At 42.8% G+C, this 19,409-nt stretch overlaps 1 protein-coding gene and 1 long non-coding RNA gene across 2 annotated transcripts in view; one reads left to right on the top strand and one right to left on the bottom strand.

The window, feature by feature from the left end:
* Positions 1-108: 108 nt before the first annotated feature.
* Positions 109-6,568, top strand: LOC309687376. The gene is made up of 2 exons (XR_014270729.1): positions 109-223; positions 4,259-6,568. It is a non-coding gene; the product is annotated as an uncharacterized lncRNA (long non-coding RNA).
* A 560-nt stretch (positions 6,569-7,128) lies between these two features.
* Positions 7,129-19,409, bottom strand: part of bcas3 (BCAS3 microtubule associated cell migration factor) — a 319,739-nt gene continuing 307,458 nt past the window's right edge. The window contains exon 24 of the mRNA XM_082502293.1: positions 7,129-8,578. Within this exon, the coding sequence (XP_082358419.1) occupies positions 8,430-8,578 (149 nt within the window). The 3' untranslated portion in view covers positions 7,129-8,429. The remainder of the gene's footprint in view (positions 8,579-19,409) is intronic.

Raw genomic sequence — 19,409 nt, 5'->3', positions numbered from 1 at the left:
TATGTTAACCGTGTGTATACTGAATCGAGACTCAAACAGGCTCGATTTCCCCGGGCGGGAGCCGCGTATCTGTGCGTGTTCCTGGTGGGGCTGACGGGGAGGCGGCGGCAGAGTAAAGCGGGCTGGAAAAGACCAACTCTGATGCTGCGTGGAGCAAAAACAGAGGAAGCCCGATGAATAATGATGCGTGAATTTTGCGAGAAAAATGAGGGAGAAAAAAGCGGTGAGTGCTCACTTCGATACCAACTCTTCCTTGTTTGGCTTCAGATGAAGTTTACTGCATGTATTTGAACTTGTTATTATTGTGTCGCTGCTTTATTCCTGCTGTTGCGGTGCTGCTGGCTGTCGGAGGGATTACTTTATTTTTTATTTTTTTAAAAATATTTTTTAACTCCGATATCAAACAGCGACGAGATGATTTAGAGCTCAGTCTGAGTTTGGGGCAGGCCGTGGTGGCGTGTAATCTCCGACAGGTTTTATTTTGTCAAACCAAGAGCAGTGCGGGACTCCAGGAGCCAGGAGGGGGTGGTGGTGGTGTGGGGCACCAGCCTCCCAGCACTCTGCTCTGCGGAGCTCCTTCGGCAGAATCCAGTGAACTCGGACTCGGTTTGTTAGAGAGTCGCTCGGCGCCGGTCGGCTGATGCGCCGCAGTAAGAACAATCTCCTGTCTCTTTAGATTTACCCTCAAGTGCTGTGAAGCGAAGCCTCATCTGCGGCTCTGCTCCACTGTCCTGCCTCGGTCATGACTCAGTGTCGGATCTGAGTCCCCCACCCCCCCGCCTCCTCGTTTTGGATAAACAGCTGCCCTCTCCGGGCTGGGACGATCGCGAGTGGGCCGCAGGCGTCACTTGGACAAAAACTGAAACAAAAAGTGTTAATCCCTCTGAATAAGTGTGTCAGCGACAACTGCGCATTTCCGATGAACCCCTGGAACTTAGCCGCCTCTGTGGCTTCCGCTGACACCCGCACAAAATTCTTAGTAGCCATCTAAATGTCTTCAATAACAAATCTAAACATCAAAACAAACAAACAAATAATAGAATAAATAAAATGAAATAATCAAAAGACGAAATGCTTCTAAACTACCAAGTAATCCGTTCGGCCTCAAAACAAAAAAGACAAACAGAAAAGAAAAGTGTAAACAAAACGATTTGATGTCTCCAAACCGACACCACGATTCGGCTTGTGTGTCAGATACAGCATGTCATGTGATTTAAGAGCATGGGATGTCTGCACATCTCTGTGTTACACACTTGTTGCTCGGCTCCCATCATACAGCCATGCGTAACAGAGTCAGCAGGCCAGAGAGAGAGTAGCTCCGGTGAACGGGGCTCATACACCTGAATGAAGCCGTTTCCACGAGCCCAGTGGATCCCACACACATCCCCGAAGCGTCATGCGCTCCCGCACGGCACACACATCAGCAGCACAGAGAGTGTCAAGGTTAAGAAGAGCTGTTTCAGACTGAAAATAATTAAGATGGGTGTTGTTGTGGTGTGTATCTAACAGCTGACTCGTCCCTAAAGCTGCTTTTTTATTTTTTGAAGACGTAGGAGACTTTGGGAGCTGCTCACTGGGCTTTACTGTGACACAAATGAAAACAGATTAGCAACATATGGAGGTGGATAACGGTTTTTCTGTTGGAATGCTCAACGGGATAATTGTATCAACAATGCTTTTACAAATTAGTCACCATTTATTTGTTCTGTGCCTTCAACGGTACAGAAATCTCCATCAAGCGCGATTTAAAAGTCATTAAGTCAAGGCAGCAGAGCTCCAGGCTGCTGGGAGCTCTACGTGGAAGGGGCATCGGCCTGATAGATTAACGCGTCCTGTGTGTTGTGGATTAATGGAAGCAGACAGTAAATATGCTCCTTAGACTTGTTCTTTGGGCATGTGTTTGTCAGCTGGGGATGTGGATATGAAGCGTCTGCGAAGAAAAAATGCGCCAAAAAATGAGCAAATTATCTGGTTTTGTCTTCAATTTCTGTTGTCTGAAAATGTATGTTTTTAAAATAAATAATAAAAAAAATAAGGTCACATAGTTGTCAGAAACGAGCCTAGATGAGGACGTTTGGAGGCTTAAATCAGAGACCTTTGGAGCTGCTTGTCACACTTCAAGCTGCAGGCTCGTATTTACCGTGAATTAACTACTTGCAGGACGCTTTCCATACAGTAGGAAGTTGACTGAGGTTTTTCTGTGTCCTTTATTCGTCCGTTCAATACAAGACAATACAACTGTGCGTAAAATGCGCCTTCCGTCCCGGTCATTTTGCCCCTGTGTCAGCGATCCGGGCCAAAGACGCTCTAATTACAACATAACGGGACGGTTTTTGCGCCATATTCGTCTATAATCGAGTATTGTTATTTTCTTCCTTTCCTCCGCATTGTTCCTTTTCTCCTTTCATCTCTCCATCTTCTCCTCCCATCTCCCTGCATCATCTCTCAGGCTATATTTAGCGGCTAGACTGAGGCCTTGGCGCCAGACCGTTTAAGACCTGTCAAAGTCCCTCATATTTCCCCTTGTCACATGGAAACCCGGCGACCAGCGGCCCTCTCCTCCTCCTCCTTCCTTTCTCTTCTCCCGCTCCTCCTTCTCTCTCCTCCTCCTGTAACTACCAGCAGCTTTCCTCCTCCTCCTCCTCCTGCTCCTCTCCGGCTGCCTTTGCTAAATGAAACATACCACTTCTCACTTGTAGCAAAAGGAAAATGTTTCCTTAAGCCCTCCCAAACTCAAACACTCCCGCACACATATTATTTGGAACAATGCATCGAAAAAGAGGTTTGCGTGTTTGTTTTTGGCTCTGAATATTACCGGATGCATCACAGATATGCTATTAAAATAATAATAATAATGATGAAATAAAAATGTCGCACCTTATACATGTTCAGTCATGAACTACAGCCACTCACATCCAGGGCTGAAGCCTTTTATTTTCCTTGCTCCCTTCTCATCTCATCTGCGTCCACGATGTTGAATAGAGGGGTTGAGGTGCGTCTGACTGACAGGTGGAACGCCAGGTGAGGGCGCTATGGTGACCCGAGGGAGCCAGAGGAGGGTGACAGAGCTGTCACAGCTACAGGCGTCACGCAGCAGACAGCCTCACAGAAATCTGAAGTCTTTCCGTTTCAGTACATTTAATCCCCCTGCTCATTTCAGCCATCTCAGTTCTGATGCTGCTGGTCACTGCGTCACGGACAGGAGATGTTTGGGTGGCGCCACAGGTGCACGGCGCGCTGCGCTCATGTACGTGTCTGACTTTGTCCAGAAATGAAAAAAGACGCGGATACAGGAAATCCAAATGATGACATCACCTGTTGCTGTTATTCTCAGGTAGAAAAAATAGATAAATATGAAATAAACTATGAATTAAAACGGGCTTCTGTTGTTGTCGGGTTACTACTTTATAGAGGAAATTTCTCGCGGATATCCGGGGGGCGGATGTGAGAAATAATTTAGATTTCCCGAAGTAAATAGTCAAATATTAAAGTTTAAGATAAAAAAAAAAGTAATAATAATATTTGCACCTAAACTGTGTTTGTTATTCCGCTGGAATCTCCTGATATTGCTCCTGAAAATCGAGAAGTAACGGCGCACATACGGTGCAGTATGTCTGCACGTTATCCTTGAAAGGTACACAGTGTTACCCCGAGGCCCAATAATTAGCTCTGCTGGCTGGATTCTTCTGGATTGAACCCGAACGGACACAAATTATTTTTACTGTACTCGTGCATGCGCACAAATGTTTGTCAAAGCAAGTTCATCCTTATTTACAGCGATCCTCTTAAACCTGCATTTGATGTTTTACGAATCTTTCCGACAAACAAGGTGACTGCAAAATCCACATTTATGTTTTTTTTCTTTAAGCTTATTGTATTATTATTAGATTCATCCGCTCAAATCTAAACATTTAGGAAGTTCCATGTATTATTTGTAGTTTTTTAAATCAAACAAACAAACAAACAAACATTTGTTTGGCACATCGAGCAAACAATCGCTCAACTTATATTTGTATTTTTGTTTTTAAAAACTACAATAAAGTCTCTTTTTTGCGCGCAGTTTTACCAAATAAATCCAAGAAGGAGATTCCACTCTGTTTATGTGCATGCTTGTGGTTCGGAACAGCAGGTCTAAATTCATCCTAATCAGCAAACATTCGGGTATTTAACATCATCCAGCTGACAGCATTTATTACCATTTCATCTAAATCGAGGAGCATTTTTTAAACAGCAAAATAATCTTTTGTGTGTTTTGCAGATGTGTTGACAGCATGGAGAGATTAAATTAGCAGCTGCAGCGCCGGGAACATTGAATCATATTAAGGATCAGCAGCAGAGGAGCGGAGGAAGAGGAGAGGCTGTACCTGCAGGCCTCTGCTTTCAGGAACCCGGTACCGCAAAACATCAGGACATCCACTAAATAGCCCACAGAAAACCTCTCACCCAGGGCAGGGAAGTTTAAACAAATACGCTTTATTCTTATTTCGATTCTTATGAAAACACCTGGAGAATGAAAACGTTAAAACAGCCTGAAAATCACTTAAAACGCGACAGAAACAGCGAAGCTGCAGTAAATTAAAATCACGCCTGAACGACAGATATCCGAAATATCGTTTTTTTTTAACCTCTTGAAAGATCGAATTACGCAACAGAGACACGTCACGTCTGATCACACGCACTGCATATGAATGACTCGGTCTGAATGAAACGAACCTGAAAAGTTCTGAATGGATGGCACTGCTGTCCCTCCTGCGGTCCCGCAGTGACGCTGTCACAGCGTGACGCTGGTCTCAAAGGGTGGCACGACAGGAGCCCGCAGGAACACCGAGTCCAGACTTTTCACACAGTTTCATTTCAGCGTTGCTTCATTTGAATTTTCTAATATTTATCCAGCTGACAGAAATTATTAGATCTAAGCCAGAAAACGAGGTTTCACACAGCTGCGCTGTTCAGCATCAGGGTTCTAACATATGGTTTGATGGGCCCGAATTAATCACTTGTTGCACACTAGTTAAAATCAGAAGCCTGTTTTCTCCACAATACTTCGGAAACAGCTCCGGTGTATTTTTAACATCACGGAATTCAGTCAAAATAAGAACAAAAAAAGAAAAAACAAGAACGAAACTTTAAACATAAAAACATCTCATTTTCGTCCCTAAAGCACAGCCTGGATGTTTCAGTGTGAGCGGAGTCTTCCTCTGCTCAGTCCACCGCGCACTTTTTTTCAACCCTGTGCAGCTAAATGGAGCGCTTACTGAATGTCTCCAAAAACATATTTAGAAAAGAAATAAAAATAATACTCTGCAGAATGTGCGTTTACAGCCCTCTCTACAGCTCTGCATGCATGTGTGTTTTGAATCCACGTCTCTTTAAGTCCCGTCTTAACGCAAAATTCAGTGTGTATCGTTTAAAAAACTAGTCGAGTTCGTTTTTATTGAGGACGTAGAATCCACGCCAATACTGAATTCCCGAACAGTTGATTTGTAATTTAGAGTCACCGTCGGGAGCCAATTTACACTCTCCAACTGCACAGCCATACACGAAAGAACAGCACTGTGTTGGTTTGTAGCTGAAGTGAAATGCTGAAGCCAGCTGGGAGTTCGTGGTGGTAAAAACTCAAGCAGAGAGACGGTCATGGGTTCAAATCTAATTTGCCTTGTGCGCAACACAAACTTGGGAAAAGCTGCTGAGTAGCAACAGAACTCGCGGCCCAATGCTTTGCCTAGAAGGGAGCTTGTTACTGCGCACACTCGCTGTGTAACAGGCCTTCCTCCAAGAGTGAAACTGTGAGCTGCGAGGAACATTGCACACTTCAGAGAAGGCCAGCAGACCTCTTGCTCTTTATTCTGAAAATTATATTTTGAACTGCAGCTGGCAACAAGCAAGTTTATTGATAACCCTAAATGGAAAGTGGTGCACAGTTGTGCAACCGCATCAATTGTTGGCACTTGGCCTAAAGAATAACAAACTAACAACATCTCTGATGACCATAACGATGCCGGGATGATTCTGGGAAACTGTTCAGTGGAGCTGGACACTGATCTCACCAAAAACCTGCAGGACTCTTCTTATATTCTGCTGCCGGCTGCTGACCCGATTAGTTAATACTGTCACAGTCCTGCTGAATATTCACAAGTTTTCTTCTCTAATCACACATTTCCAAGCAGGAGCTCTGGTCAGAATCAAGAAATTTCAAAGTTTGAGCAGTTTATATGTCAGGGAGCCAACTGTGTCATCTTCACTGACTGAAATGAGGGAGCAGATTTAGGAGCTCAGTAACAGCACACATGTTCCTCTGAGTTCATGTAAACAGAGCTGCTCAAGTTCAGTGATTCAGAATTTCTTTCCTTGCACTCCCACGTCACTGCCCACTTGTTAGAAATCAATAATTGTTTACATTTAAAACATTTTAGGGATTTTGGTGCGTGTGGAACTTTTGTTACACTTCACATGTGTCTGTGGTGGTGACGGACACTTCCTCTGTATTAAAATGTGCACCTCTGAAGATATTTCATAATGTAAAGTGTTTGCAAAAACATGATAAAATAAAATGACTTTCATTTGCAAACTGCTGTGTCTTTTCAGTTTATGTTGCATAATGCTGAAGTTCCTCTGGTGAAGTGGCACATCCTCCCAGCTTTGTTTGTAATGGAATCTTGCACATCAGCCTAAACAAACACACAAAGGTTCACATTTATCCATTCAGTCTGCTCACGAACTCGTGCTGTAGCCATTTTCCTTTTGAAATATACACGAGGGTATGGCACGAGCTGTTGATGGTTACGCGTCTTTTCTCTTCAAGGCTGGGAAGCTTCCACTGCAGCTCACGGTGTTGGGAATGAGATCAATCGTGGCACATGAAGCACACACTGTTAATCTAATGTCATTCAGTTTAACTGTCCTCAGGTTTGTTTTTAGAATTAGAAGTTTTGCTGATTAACAGAGAAACAAACTCTCACTTCTCTCTCAGAACAAAGAGCACGAGTTGCCCATAAAGCGTCCTTTAACCACCCTTTACTGCCTGTTAAAAAAATATGGCACTAATTAGCAGTGGTACTGTGCGCTGATGGTCACCGCTGTGGTTGAAATGGGAACATTAGGAGCAATCAGAGTGAGGACAAAAGACGGTTTCATTTTCTTCACTTTGTTTTTTTTTTCTTGCATGAACGCAGGGAAAGAAGTCAATGTTTCACAAATCCAACAACAAGAATAATAATGATGTTTTTCTTTTTTTTACTGTCCATTCAGTGTCTGAGAAAGCACATCGGACATGCAGGCAGTCCACATGTAGCACTGCAAATGACATTTCGAGCATTTTCTTGGGAGACGTTAACAGTGCAGTTATTTTCACTTTGAACAAACTGTCAGACAAACTCTTTATTTCTGCAGGCAAAGAAAAAAAACAGGAAAATATAGATTTGAAAGATCTTGAATAGGAAAAAGATTTTGGTCAAAAATTGTTAATGTACAAAATTCGGCGTGACGACTACACAAGCCTCCGTTACTGCGCTCAATTAAAATTTACTATCTGGAAAGGCGGAGTGGGGAATATATCCAAATGATTTCAGAAACATCTCGATTACACTGTAAACATCTGAATTACTCCAGCAAAGCAGTAATAGTGTCATCTTGTTACTGCACCCTTTGTCAAATATGATTACATGAAAATCAAAGGCATGAAAGGAGCAAATTTAATCTAAAACACTGAGCGGGAGGCAGCGACGCTCTTACACGGGGAGAAGGAGCTCCCGCACGTCGCTGCCTGGAATAAACATTTCCTTTTTTTCCTCTGTCAGCACTCCCGTCTCCTACGCTTCATTCAGACAATGGGCGCACCTAACCTTCAAAAACACACACTGAGAACGACGGCAGCTGAGCGAGCAGCAGGTGACGAAGCAACGAGGTAACGAGCAGGGTTACGCTCTAATGTTGAAAATAGTGGACGTTTCTCCCTGACAGCAGACATATCAAAATATTAAACTGTATTTTATCTGTTCTTTATTTAGCTTCCTTCTAAGCAGCTGCTCAAAACAGCTGCTACCCTTTAAATGAACAAGTTTCCAAAAGTCTGCAATAAACGAGTCCAGGTGTTTCCACCCAGACATGAGCACAATTCGAGGGTAAACAACAAATCAGTGTTTTTGGAATGATTTGGGAATTAAAATGATCAGATTTGAATTGAGTGGAAATTGGCACAATTTTCAGCAGCTTGAAAATTCAACCCCAGAAATGAATGACCAGTGGCGGCCGCAGCTGATTGGCGAGCAGCCGTCTGAGACGAGAAGAAACGAAACAAAAAACAAAACGCATGCTGACCATAGAAACACAAATCTTTTGATTTGGACTCAATACACCGCATCGGTGCGTGAGTGTACGATGGTGGACGGGCAGGCAGAGCAGGGTGGGACGGATGCCAGCGACGAGGTGTCCTAGGGGAAGTTGGTGGGGAAGAGGCTGAGCGGCTGGCTCTCGTTGGTGGGCAGCGGCGAGCGGTAGCCCTCGAAGTTGCGTGGGATGCTGCCGCTGGTGGAACCTGAGCTGTTGCTGAGGGTCTCGATGCTTCCCTCCCTCTGCAGCTCTGCGGGGACAGTGAGACAGAACGAGAGAACGTAGAGTTAGAGCCAGCAGACAAACTGGCTAATCAATAACTAGACCTTCGTGTGCCACCTCAGTCTCCTTGTGGTTTATTCAGAACCACCGGAGGTGCAGCCCTCTTTCAGGAATACACCAGCTGAGAATGAGTAAATAAAATCTACCGACAGCATCTCAGAGAAAGTTTTTACTGAAAAATGTCAAGTGACAAGACTTCACTAAGCTGGGCTGAGATGCTGCTCAGGTCCTGAGGAAGAGCGTTCACGCTGCTTCATTTGTGTCCAAGTGAAAACCCTCCTGACGGCATCGCCACACCCCGGCTATAGGACGCTGTTTACTCAAAACGTTGATTGCATTTGCAGTTATGAAGCAACAGGAAAACACCTTTTTAATTCCACCGGTGTATTACAAACATATCGCTTCTTTGCATATTTAATTTTCCCTTTTATGACTGCACAAGCTAAACGGCCCTTATCAATCTTTCTGAATGCTCCCGCCACAGAGCACAGGCTACTGTCGTGGTTCAACTTTAACCTACTGTAGTTCTTGTAGTTGGGCTTCCATCAAGTTTTCATGTTTAATGGGATTATTACCAACATTTCAGGGCAAGCACTGAGAGTTTTCCCTTAAAAGAAAATGTTTTGATAATCTACATCGGGAATTCTCACATTGTTGATGACCAACATGCTAAATGATGGCTGACTGAGGGCTAAATTCACACATCAAACACATTGTGAGTTCGTACCGTGTCTGCTCAGCAGATGGAGGTACTTTGGTTGGTGGTCTATGGATTGTATCATAATATTACAAAATCTACTTCTAATTATTTTCAAAGTATTTTAGCAAGACACAATAACATACACGATCAAGTCTAAACATTAGAGCAGATGTGAGTGTAACAGCACGAAACATTGGACTTCAACAGCTTCACTTTACAGAGTCAAAAAGGGATTTTCAGGCAGCACAGAGGTTCCAGGAGTTTCCCTTCTTATTGCTCCACCGCGATTACTCATGAGACCACTACGAACCTGCTTTTGTGTCAGACAGATGAAATCCACATCTGTGGGAATAACCCACAGTATGAGTGGACATCAGTTATTCTGGGACTCAACTCTCTGGGTGACACAGGGCATATTTCTGACATGTCGCATGGCTGCCCCCCTCCCAGCCCTTCAGCGTCCTTCACTGTGGAATGACCGAGCTACTTTGGTAAAAATCCCTCCATAAGGAACTTATTACTGTTATTAAATGCTGTAAAACATATCCATAGATATGTGGATGGGATGGCGTGCGCAAAAGCGGCAACGCAGTATTAAGACTGCGATGCATGCAGTGTGCAGTGACATCCATCAGGCTTCTAGCTGCGTTTAATCTGCTGTTGCTTCCCGGACGCTCTGCTGACACCGGTCGCCGCCCTGCAAACACACTGCACTGCGCATCTGCGACGGAGCATCGACAAACCGAGAGCAGGATTTGATAATGCATTTACAGGAGACGTGCGCATGCTCACGGCTCAGGCTGTAGACTAGAGACGATCAAATGTTCTCATCCGACAGACACTCAGCGACACGAAACATCACATTGGCAAGAGAAAGAAGGACTCGACGACTCAACGAGGATCAAACTGCAAAGCGTTATATTTAATAACTATTCTTTTGGTTTAGTAAATTATTGCTTCTTTACTCCTGTGCAGTGACTTGTTATTCTAACTGTAACAGACATGTTGACACTTTCAAACTCCGAGTCCTCTCCAGAATGGCCTTCAGTATGAACAGAAAGGAGTGCTGGTAGGTACGAGATGTGTTTCGGTCATTCTTGTGTTAGTGACACAATGTTCTCAACCAGAGTGAAAATAAAGGTAAATACAGCTGTTTATAGGCGCTGCTGTGATCTGAAACTGTTGTCACTCCGAGTTTTTCCTGGGCCAGAACGTAACGCTCCGAATCCTCCAGCCGTTTGAAACTAACTGCAGAAAACGCTACTGACCTCGGGATGAACAAAAATCCTAATTTGCTTAAGACTGAGTTCAAATTCATAGCGCAGTGACATGAAACCACAGTTTAATGTGTCCCTGTGTCCTGCAGATGTTCAGGAGCTAATGTGGATGCTGTCTTTGTCATGGTGGCTTTGCAGGAAGTGGAAGCTTCTTACTTTAGCTCAGGAAACCTAAGACAAACCGCAACTGTTATTATCCCAGCTAACATGCAATGTGCCACACTGTGGCGAGATCCCAGCCTCTCCCAACCCCTTCCTCTTTAATTTCCCAACGCTGGGCAGAAATGCTGCAGTAATTCCAGGCAGAGATGAGAACTGCTGGTTTACACTGTTCTGGGTTCAGATAACATGGTACTGGTGATTTAATTAGTATCTGGGAAAACGGCGCTGCATTCACCGAGACATCAGCACTGCAGTGCCAATAACACTGAAGTTAAGATTTTAAGATTTTAAGAGGAGAAACTGGTGACGCTGGGATGGTTACATTGATATTGGTTTAAAAGGCCAATCTCCTTTTAATACACACTTTCTGTCTGACACATGAACGCACAATATCGCAGCATACATCACAGTTTACTTTTATTTTTTCACCCTACCAGCATTTCCATAGTTGAATTCTTCCTGTAAATCCAAAAAGCTCTGCTAATTTTATTTTTCCTCCATTCTTTCCACACTGCTGATCAATACTTCCAGGCTCTTACCCTACAGGCTAGCCTCAGTTACCCAGCTGGATCTGTGCTGCAGTGTTATTGAAGGCGATGTAAGCTGCTGAACACCCCAGTAAAGCCCTAAAGGCCTTTTCTAGTGCTGCCTAATCCACCTCATTGTGTGACGCCCACCAGCTATTCAACAAGTCTTAACCCCTCACGCCCCCAACACAATCCCCGAGCGCTCTAACGTCGGGGATCTTTTCCTCTGGGACTGATGTCACAAGGTAAAGTAATATGATTATTTACAAGGTGGTTTTGTCTGATGTGATGTGTAGATAAAGCTGCTCTGGAGTGAGGCCAGTGAAGAAACGGAAACTACCACGAGGTTTGACTGGTATAGGCTTTTAAAGAGTGGCTGATCATAGCGGCTTATCTATAAAAATGTCACTTTCAATGCAAAATATTTGAAAGCGCGCAGCAGATGGGATTCTTGGGTTACAGCAGGATCATCCTGAGAAGAAGAAAGCTCTGAGATAGTAGTTTAACCACTGGAGGTGAGAAAAACTAAATCTTCTTAACCAAGAAAACTCAGCTCATGTGGAATCTAAACCACGTAGGCACAAATGATGACTGTAAGGCTCCTGGGACTGAAGCCATGCTCAGGATGACATCGGGGGCCAGTCTTCGAAAGAAAATGTTAACTCAAAACATGGATATGAAAAAGCAGTCAGTAAAGCAGAAGCGTATGCCACAGTTGGGGATAACGTGGAGGTTTTCCAGGCTGGAGTTGGATGAGTGCGGGGATGGGGGTTCTCGGCAGTGTTAAAGGAGGAAAATGTAGTACTTTTTGGAAATTTGTCCTCAACACAATCCGACAGACACATAACAAAACAGCAGCAAGTTAATGCCTCATCAGCCGTACAGAGGGAACGGTCCGAAACCCTCGGCTGTGAACAGGCCTAATCCTCTTACACTCTCACACAAACACATGCAGACTTTCATTTTTATTCACACAGACTAAATCTGCTCTCTCAGCACACAAATATTTTAGCGGTTGTGAAAAGTCCTCACATCTTTTCACACTTGCACATCACTTCCTCTACAAGTTAATGGGATTTTCTAGTTTTTTACTATTTAGCTGGTATTAGTTAAATTTAGCAGATCACCTCTGCTGTTTGGGATAGCAGCTACATCAAGTACAACACACACCTTTATTTTGCTGGTCACCTTTGTATAAGTCTGACTAATCTGCAGGTTTGAAACCCATCTTTTCAGTTGACCGCTCGTGCTACTTTCCCTGTCAGATGTATTTGAGTACAATGTTGTTATTGCCAGGATACAATTATCTCCATGGAAATTAAACACCATCTGCTGAAATTGGCAAAAAAGATCCAGACTGTGGACTTTGAAGAGTTTACGTTAATCAGTTACCCCAACGTCAAGAACTCTGTAAGTTCAAATTCAAATTCAAATTTTATTTGTCACGTACACAGTCATACACAGTACGATATGTAGTGAAATGCTTGGACAACTGCTCGTGACCTAAAGAGAACAAAAAAGGAAAAGGCTATGAATAAGATAGGAAATAAATATGAAAAATTAAAAAGGGTAAATTTAACTAGGGAGGAATAAAATATAAATTAAGGTTAAAAATGAAATAACTGTACAACACAAATTAGAATGAAGGGTAAATTTAACTGGGAAGAATAAGATAAAATATATAAATTAAAGTTGAAAATAAAATAACTGTACAACAAAATACACAATACACAATATAGAACTATATAAGAATGTATGAAGAAATCTAAATCTAAATAAATATATACACAATAACAGCAGCTGTACAAGTATTAACTGGAAATGAAGAATAAGTTTTCAGTTTCCCAACATGACCGACTAACACGCGTGTCATTTTCTGCCTTTGTCCGTGCTCTTATGTACTGTGAAGGAGAAATGTCCTCACGAACACAACTGCATGTACAGAGCACTTCCTGAGGCCCCGACTGGCAGTGTGTCAGTGTGTGTCATGTGCCTGTTATGGTGAGATGAGACACACCACTGAGAGGAGGGGATCAAAGAGAATACAAAGGAGCTTTTAATCAGAGGCTCTGTGCCAGCCAGACTGGGTAGAGTCTCATCCATCCTTCTATCCATCCATCCCTCTTTCCCCCTGGGAGGCTGGGATGGGGGCAGTAACCCATAGCCATAGTATACTTATCCTAGCTGATTGTTTTTGTGTTTTAACTTTAATCTCACCATTAGCTGCAGCTGCCTCTGATTAGTGCTCTCACGTCACATTCCAACCCCCAACAGTGTCACACACACACTTATACACATGTGCATATGCTAACTGTGTGAAACCTATGTGAAAATTACTTCACGTCATCATTATGGAGCAAAGTCGGGTTAGTGCTAGCTTGTAATGGTGATTTCATACTGTCAGTGAACAAAAGACTCTTTATTAGGTGCATCTTGCCAGAACTGGCTTGGATTCACTGTTACCTTCAGAAGTGCCTTAATTCATCATGGAATAGATTCAACAAGCTGCTGGAAACATTCCTCACAGATCCCGGCCCATATACACACAATCATCACTGCAGATATGAGGCAGGATGATTTTTGAATGTCCAAACACATTTAAGACTCACCAGACAAGGCAACATTTTTCCAGTTTGGGTGAGCTGTCAATTTCCTGTTCTTAGCAGACAGGAGTGGTACCTGATGTGGTCTTCAACGTGTTGTGCATTCAGAGATGCTCCTCTACATATCTTGGTTGTGACCATTAGTTACTTCAGTTACTACTGCCTCCCCGGCAGCTTGAAGCAGCCTGCTGGCCATCCTCCGCTGACCTCGGTGCATTCTCTCACAGCAGTGATTCTACTCTCTGTACCTTCTCTGTGCACTTTCACCTCCACACACTTTTTATGTTCATGTGAAGGCTCAGCCACAAGTGCTGTTATAAAACAAATCATTTATGAGATCCTTCTAAACTGAGTGTCCCTAATACACGTTTATTAACCACACAATAATGCAGAGCACCTGTTTTGTGTCCTATGCCGAGGAAACACCACATTTATAAGTTTGGATTCAATTAGTTTATTTTAGGAGCAACAATTTAGGAATTGTTGCTACAAATAATTCACACTGGACAGACGCATTTTCCAAAATCTAATGCTTCTAGGTCTTACTACAAGCATTTCATAGCAAACGCAACTACCTTTAAATTATTTTTCCATCAGAGAAAAGCGAGAATGTTCCAAACCTTGTTGTTATTTATCCTACCCATAAATAAAACCACCTTAATTATGTGGCGATGAGTGTGACCTTACATGGAGCTGCCCTTATCCCCATCGGCAGAGCGTAGGGGCTCGACCCTGAAACAGGCACTGGCGCTGGGCGCAGTCTACTTCTGTGCTTTAATTTTTTAGAGTGACCAAAAAATGTTCTATCAAGCAAATTCTTTCAGTCTCCAGAACAACACAATGTGAAGATAAACACAAACGCCATCAGGCCTTTGGAAACGGCTACAGGGGTCAGAATATTCAGAATCAGACGCCCACGTTCATCATCTATAGTACTGGCATATCATAGCACACTGACAGTATATGTGAAAATGCGACTAATAATAATGAGCTGCACATATAAAAACATTTAAAATCCCTGTATGAATCCTTGCTGTGCACGATCCTTAGAAAGCTGTCCAGTTGGAAGACTGAACCCACATTAGTGGGAAAGCTCATTAAAATCTACCGGAGATCATCCTGATGCGCTGTGAAAAGCCGGGCTTAACACACGCTCCCGTGTAAAGGACATCACACATTAATGCGGCTGGAGACACACATGCCACGTACAGTATATCAGCAGAGATGGCATGTGCAGCTGAAGCCACGTGCTGCCTGGATCAAGCGCAGTGAATTTATTTTTATGTATACTGGCCAGTTGGTGTAAAAACAGGTTAATGCTGCAGGCCTGGATTCATACACCTACATCTCTCCTGACTAATTACAGAGGCAAAAAGATGCTTAAAATACATTTAACAGCACACTAACAGTGTCCAGCTCGCATGTTACCAAGCTGTCCTCTGAGAACGGACGACGGCCACATGCTCAAACTCCGCGGGATAAACCGCAGCCCCATCAATCATGATACTCAACAGGTAGTGTGATTAAGAAGCAAATGCAAAGGAAAGTGATTCATGGGGCTAATTCAGGCCTTTGAGCAGAGACTTTCTCTCCGTCTTCTCTGACCCAGCAGCTCCATATATGCAGCTAACCACAAGTTTCCCAGCAGCTGCTCATTAGGGTGTGTTATAAGGAGTGCCAACAACAGTCAGGGACACTCCTGACACTCTATGTGGGCCGCTTTGAATTAGCGCTCTAATGAAAACCTAGTGGTGACCCAGCCTTTGACTAGCTACTTACCCAGAGCAGACCGACAGCCGCCACGCCACTGGACACTGGATGGAAATGCTTTTATAGGCCGGCTGCTGCACTTAGATATGGATCAAAACACAGCAAACAGACCCAGACTGGTCTCTCAAGTGAGTAATGTAACAGCAGTATGCCCAGCACGCAGTTAGTTGCGCTGAACTAAACTGCAGGTTAAAACACATTTGTATTTTCTGAATTTAATGACATATATGTGGCTTGGGGAAAATTATGACATGCTACAAAGTTTCTTATTTTCTCCACAGTTCGGGTTCTTCGAATCTGAATCAGCTCTTTGAATCGGTCGAGTTTAGTACCAGCATTTCTTGATGAAGCAACATATTTGATCCATGGTGTTTGAGGTAATTCCACACACAGAGGGTTGCCTTCAGCGATAAATAACTAAATATGTTTCTGACCTGTTCCACTCCAGCTCCAGCTCATTAAGACACCAAGACTTTAAGGTGCCCTGTTGTATATGGCACCAAGATAAATCACCAGGTTAGCTTCACATCCTTGTTAGTGGGAGCGATCCTGGATCAGATTTGCTTCGGCACATTCTCCAGTAACGTTTTACAAATTAATGATGTGCCACTTTTTGGGCGAGTGTGAGCAGATACTGAAGCTCCTCACATGCTTCGCTGTTTGTTTGGCCATGACACGCTGGGCATTGTCAGTTAGGTTTACACATACGCACGGCGAACATGAGTATGAGAAGGGGCTGTTATTTGCTTCATCTGCCCGCTGGTGCACACAATCACAGAATACAAATATAAAGCACAGAGGGAACACCTGGAATAAATGTGCTGATAAATATAACCAAATCAGATGCTCACTGAAAGATCTATTGGGTATTAAAATGATGCATTATATTCCTTTCTTATCCTTGATCATCATCAACAGAACATCAACTAAGAAAATGTATTTTGTGAAAAAAGCTGTTCATCCCTCCAGAAGCGTTCGGTCATCTGTCTCGCACGTGAAGACGTTTGTGGAAATTGTCATTTCTGTGCATTTTAAAAACCACCCAAGCCTCACGTAGGCACTTTAATCTAACAGTAGCTACATCGACAGCAAGCACATTCAAAGAGTTCTACTTGTGTAAGCACTTCATAAGCAAACTGCCTATGGTAAGGAACAGATCGTCCACTGTAGCCCGCTGAAATATCCCAACGTGAACACGCAGACATAGTTGCACACATATGGTTTGACAAGCTTGTTGGGAGACCTCTGTCAGTGGTTTTGGACAGGAGGGCTGGTCTCAGCTGAAAGAGGTAGCCGGTGTTGGTGCCCACTGAGAAAACTGACAGACAGCACATCGTCAAGAGGCTGTCGCTTATCATCACATCAAATATGTGAGCATGCCAAAATAAGAGACAGATAAAGCTGTACACTGTGTGTGTGTCTGCATGTGTGGTGGGGGACCAGTTCAGAGTCGTAATGGGGCTGGAGTCGATCCCAGCTGTCACAGGGCGAGACAATTATAAGATCCATAGTTATACATAGTTATACTTTATTCCTATTATTGTTACATTTACTGTATTTGTGTCTTTTCTTGCTATAGCTCCAGTTTCCATTTAGAATTAATGACATACTTACTGCATCACTATTCAGGATTGCATTTTTGTAATACAAAGAAATAAATCCCGAAACAGTTTTCTGCTTCACAACTAAAAATATTCCTTAACCCTTTAAAACTACCATAGAACCAAGTCCGCCAGAGCTTACTTTATATTTTTACATGTTGTGGAGCCATTTTTGGGAGCACTTCAAGTTGCTATACATCAATACAACCATTACAGCCAAAATTTTTATAATATGTATGCATTAAGTGCATAGTAACTACATAAATTGCAAAGAAGTGCAATAAACTACAAAAAAATTGAAAATCGTTTTTGTTTTGTTTTTTACATGTATTTCTACTTGGAGAAATTTAAGAGGCTTATCCCTCAAATCTTTAAATACAAAAAAGTTGCAAAAAATAGTTTACAACAACAGGAAATTTATTTTGAGTGTCTTCATAGTTTTATTTTTGAGATACACCAATTTTTATATACTGCAGGAAAAACGAAAAACAATCCTATGATGCAAATTTGCAAAGAAAACAGCAGGTGCATCAAAATAAACTATTTCCAGCAGTGCAATTCGAGTTCTAAGCATCCCAGAAACTATTCAGAAAAGTCAAACATGACCAGTATAGGCTTTTAAGGCCTACAAGTAAAAAACGACATTTTCCGTGAAAATGATGTCACTTCCGGTTTTGGGCAGGTAATGGCGGACATGCGATCGTTCGCGCTGACGTCTCTTTCAATGTGGGAAGTGTTACGAACAGCTGATCAGATCGGCAAAGCGTGTTTCTGGAATATTATGTTTTTGTTCCTGCAAGAGCTTTTTATGCAATTTTTGCAAAGCTTTATGTGGAAGGAAACCGTGACCGAGGACAAGCTGATGGCATCAGATGTAAGTACAACTCCTCCGGTTTCATATGCAAAAAAAATTATTGCGCTAGCTTACACGGTTCCGGTTCTACAGGGATTTAAAAATAGTTACGCAAAACGGAGCGTGCTGCTCTGACCGGCTTTTAACTGTTAAAGTAGATCCTACCTCTAAGTATCAAACACAACTAGCTAAAATCTGTATGTTTAACTTGTTCTGTATATATAGTTCTACATATGTGGATGCTGTTCATTAGAATCATACCCATGGCTTCCTCGGTTGGGTCAAATATGCTGTGAGTAAACGAAGAAACTGTAAATTGTATTTCCTCCTCCTCATCACATGCTCAAACTACCAGGGAGTCTTCTTCAAGATTCTCGGAACAACATTGTGCATCAGTCACAACAGAATCACTTTCTGTTTTAATAAAATGTCAGCGCTATCCTGCTTCTGTCTAAACGGAACCACTGCAGTATTACGGACATTTAACAATCCTTTATGCAAACCCACACACAGACAAACACCCAGGTCTCTGCAATGCTTTCTCAACAAGTGTGAAACCAGAAGAGCAGCAAATGAAAGCAAACTCATGTAAAACTACAAAGCCAGTAAGAGGAACAAGGTTCCATCAGGCATAACACCAGTGCAGTACCAGTACTTATGTACAGGTTGGCACTGAGAGACAAACATACTGTGCAAACACAGACACACAGTCAGCACAGGGTCAGCAGGCTGAGTTCAGCCGGTCTGTATAAAGGTGCACGGGTCACTGACAGGCAGCTGAGACACAAAGACAGGCTTCCATTGCATGTGCTGTTCCCTCTATGTGTTTAAATCTTTCACTTATGAGTTTTAACACACAGAAAGATCAACTTTGGGTAGAAAAGGGTCAGCTTTTAACTGAGGATTTCACCTCTAAGAATTATGGTTTCCTTTAACTGTTTTTATGTAAGGCACTTTGGCTGCCTTTGAACAAGAGCACGTAGGTCAGGACAGCAAAAGTCTGCATCCTAGCAGGATGCACGCTCACGAATGTGCAGAAAAATGACGTGCTGCGAGTGGTGCAGTCAAATACTTGACAACCAGTTCTATGTGTCATATACTAATTCTGCTTTGCAGGTATCAATTCCATGACTTAAGAACAAAAGGTATATTTTGCTTTTGATGTGTATAACACACTGACACATTTCCACTGTATTACACTTTAATCCTCAGACTTCCTTTAATTATTACCTTTTAAATTCTATACCTGCTGATATTTTGTTCTTATTTGTATTTAAGGTGAAGTGGTGTTGAGCTGCTGAGGGGA

This window comes from Aulonocara stuartgranti (genome assembly GCF_965226115.1).
Source record: "Aulonocara stuartgranti genome assembly, chromosome: 14".
Lineage (NCBI taxonomy): Eukaryota > Metazoa > Chordata > Actinopteri > Cichliformes > Cichlidae > Aulonocara > Aulonocara stuartgranti.
Note: the sequence above shows the minus strand (reverse complement) of the source record. Positions and strands in the feature narration are given on the sequence as shown.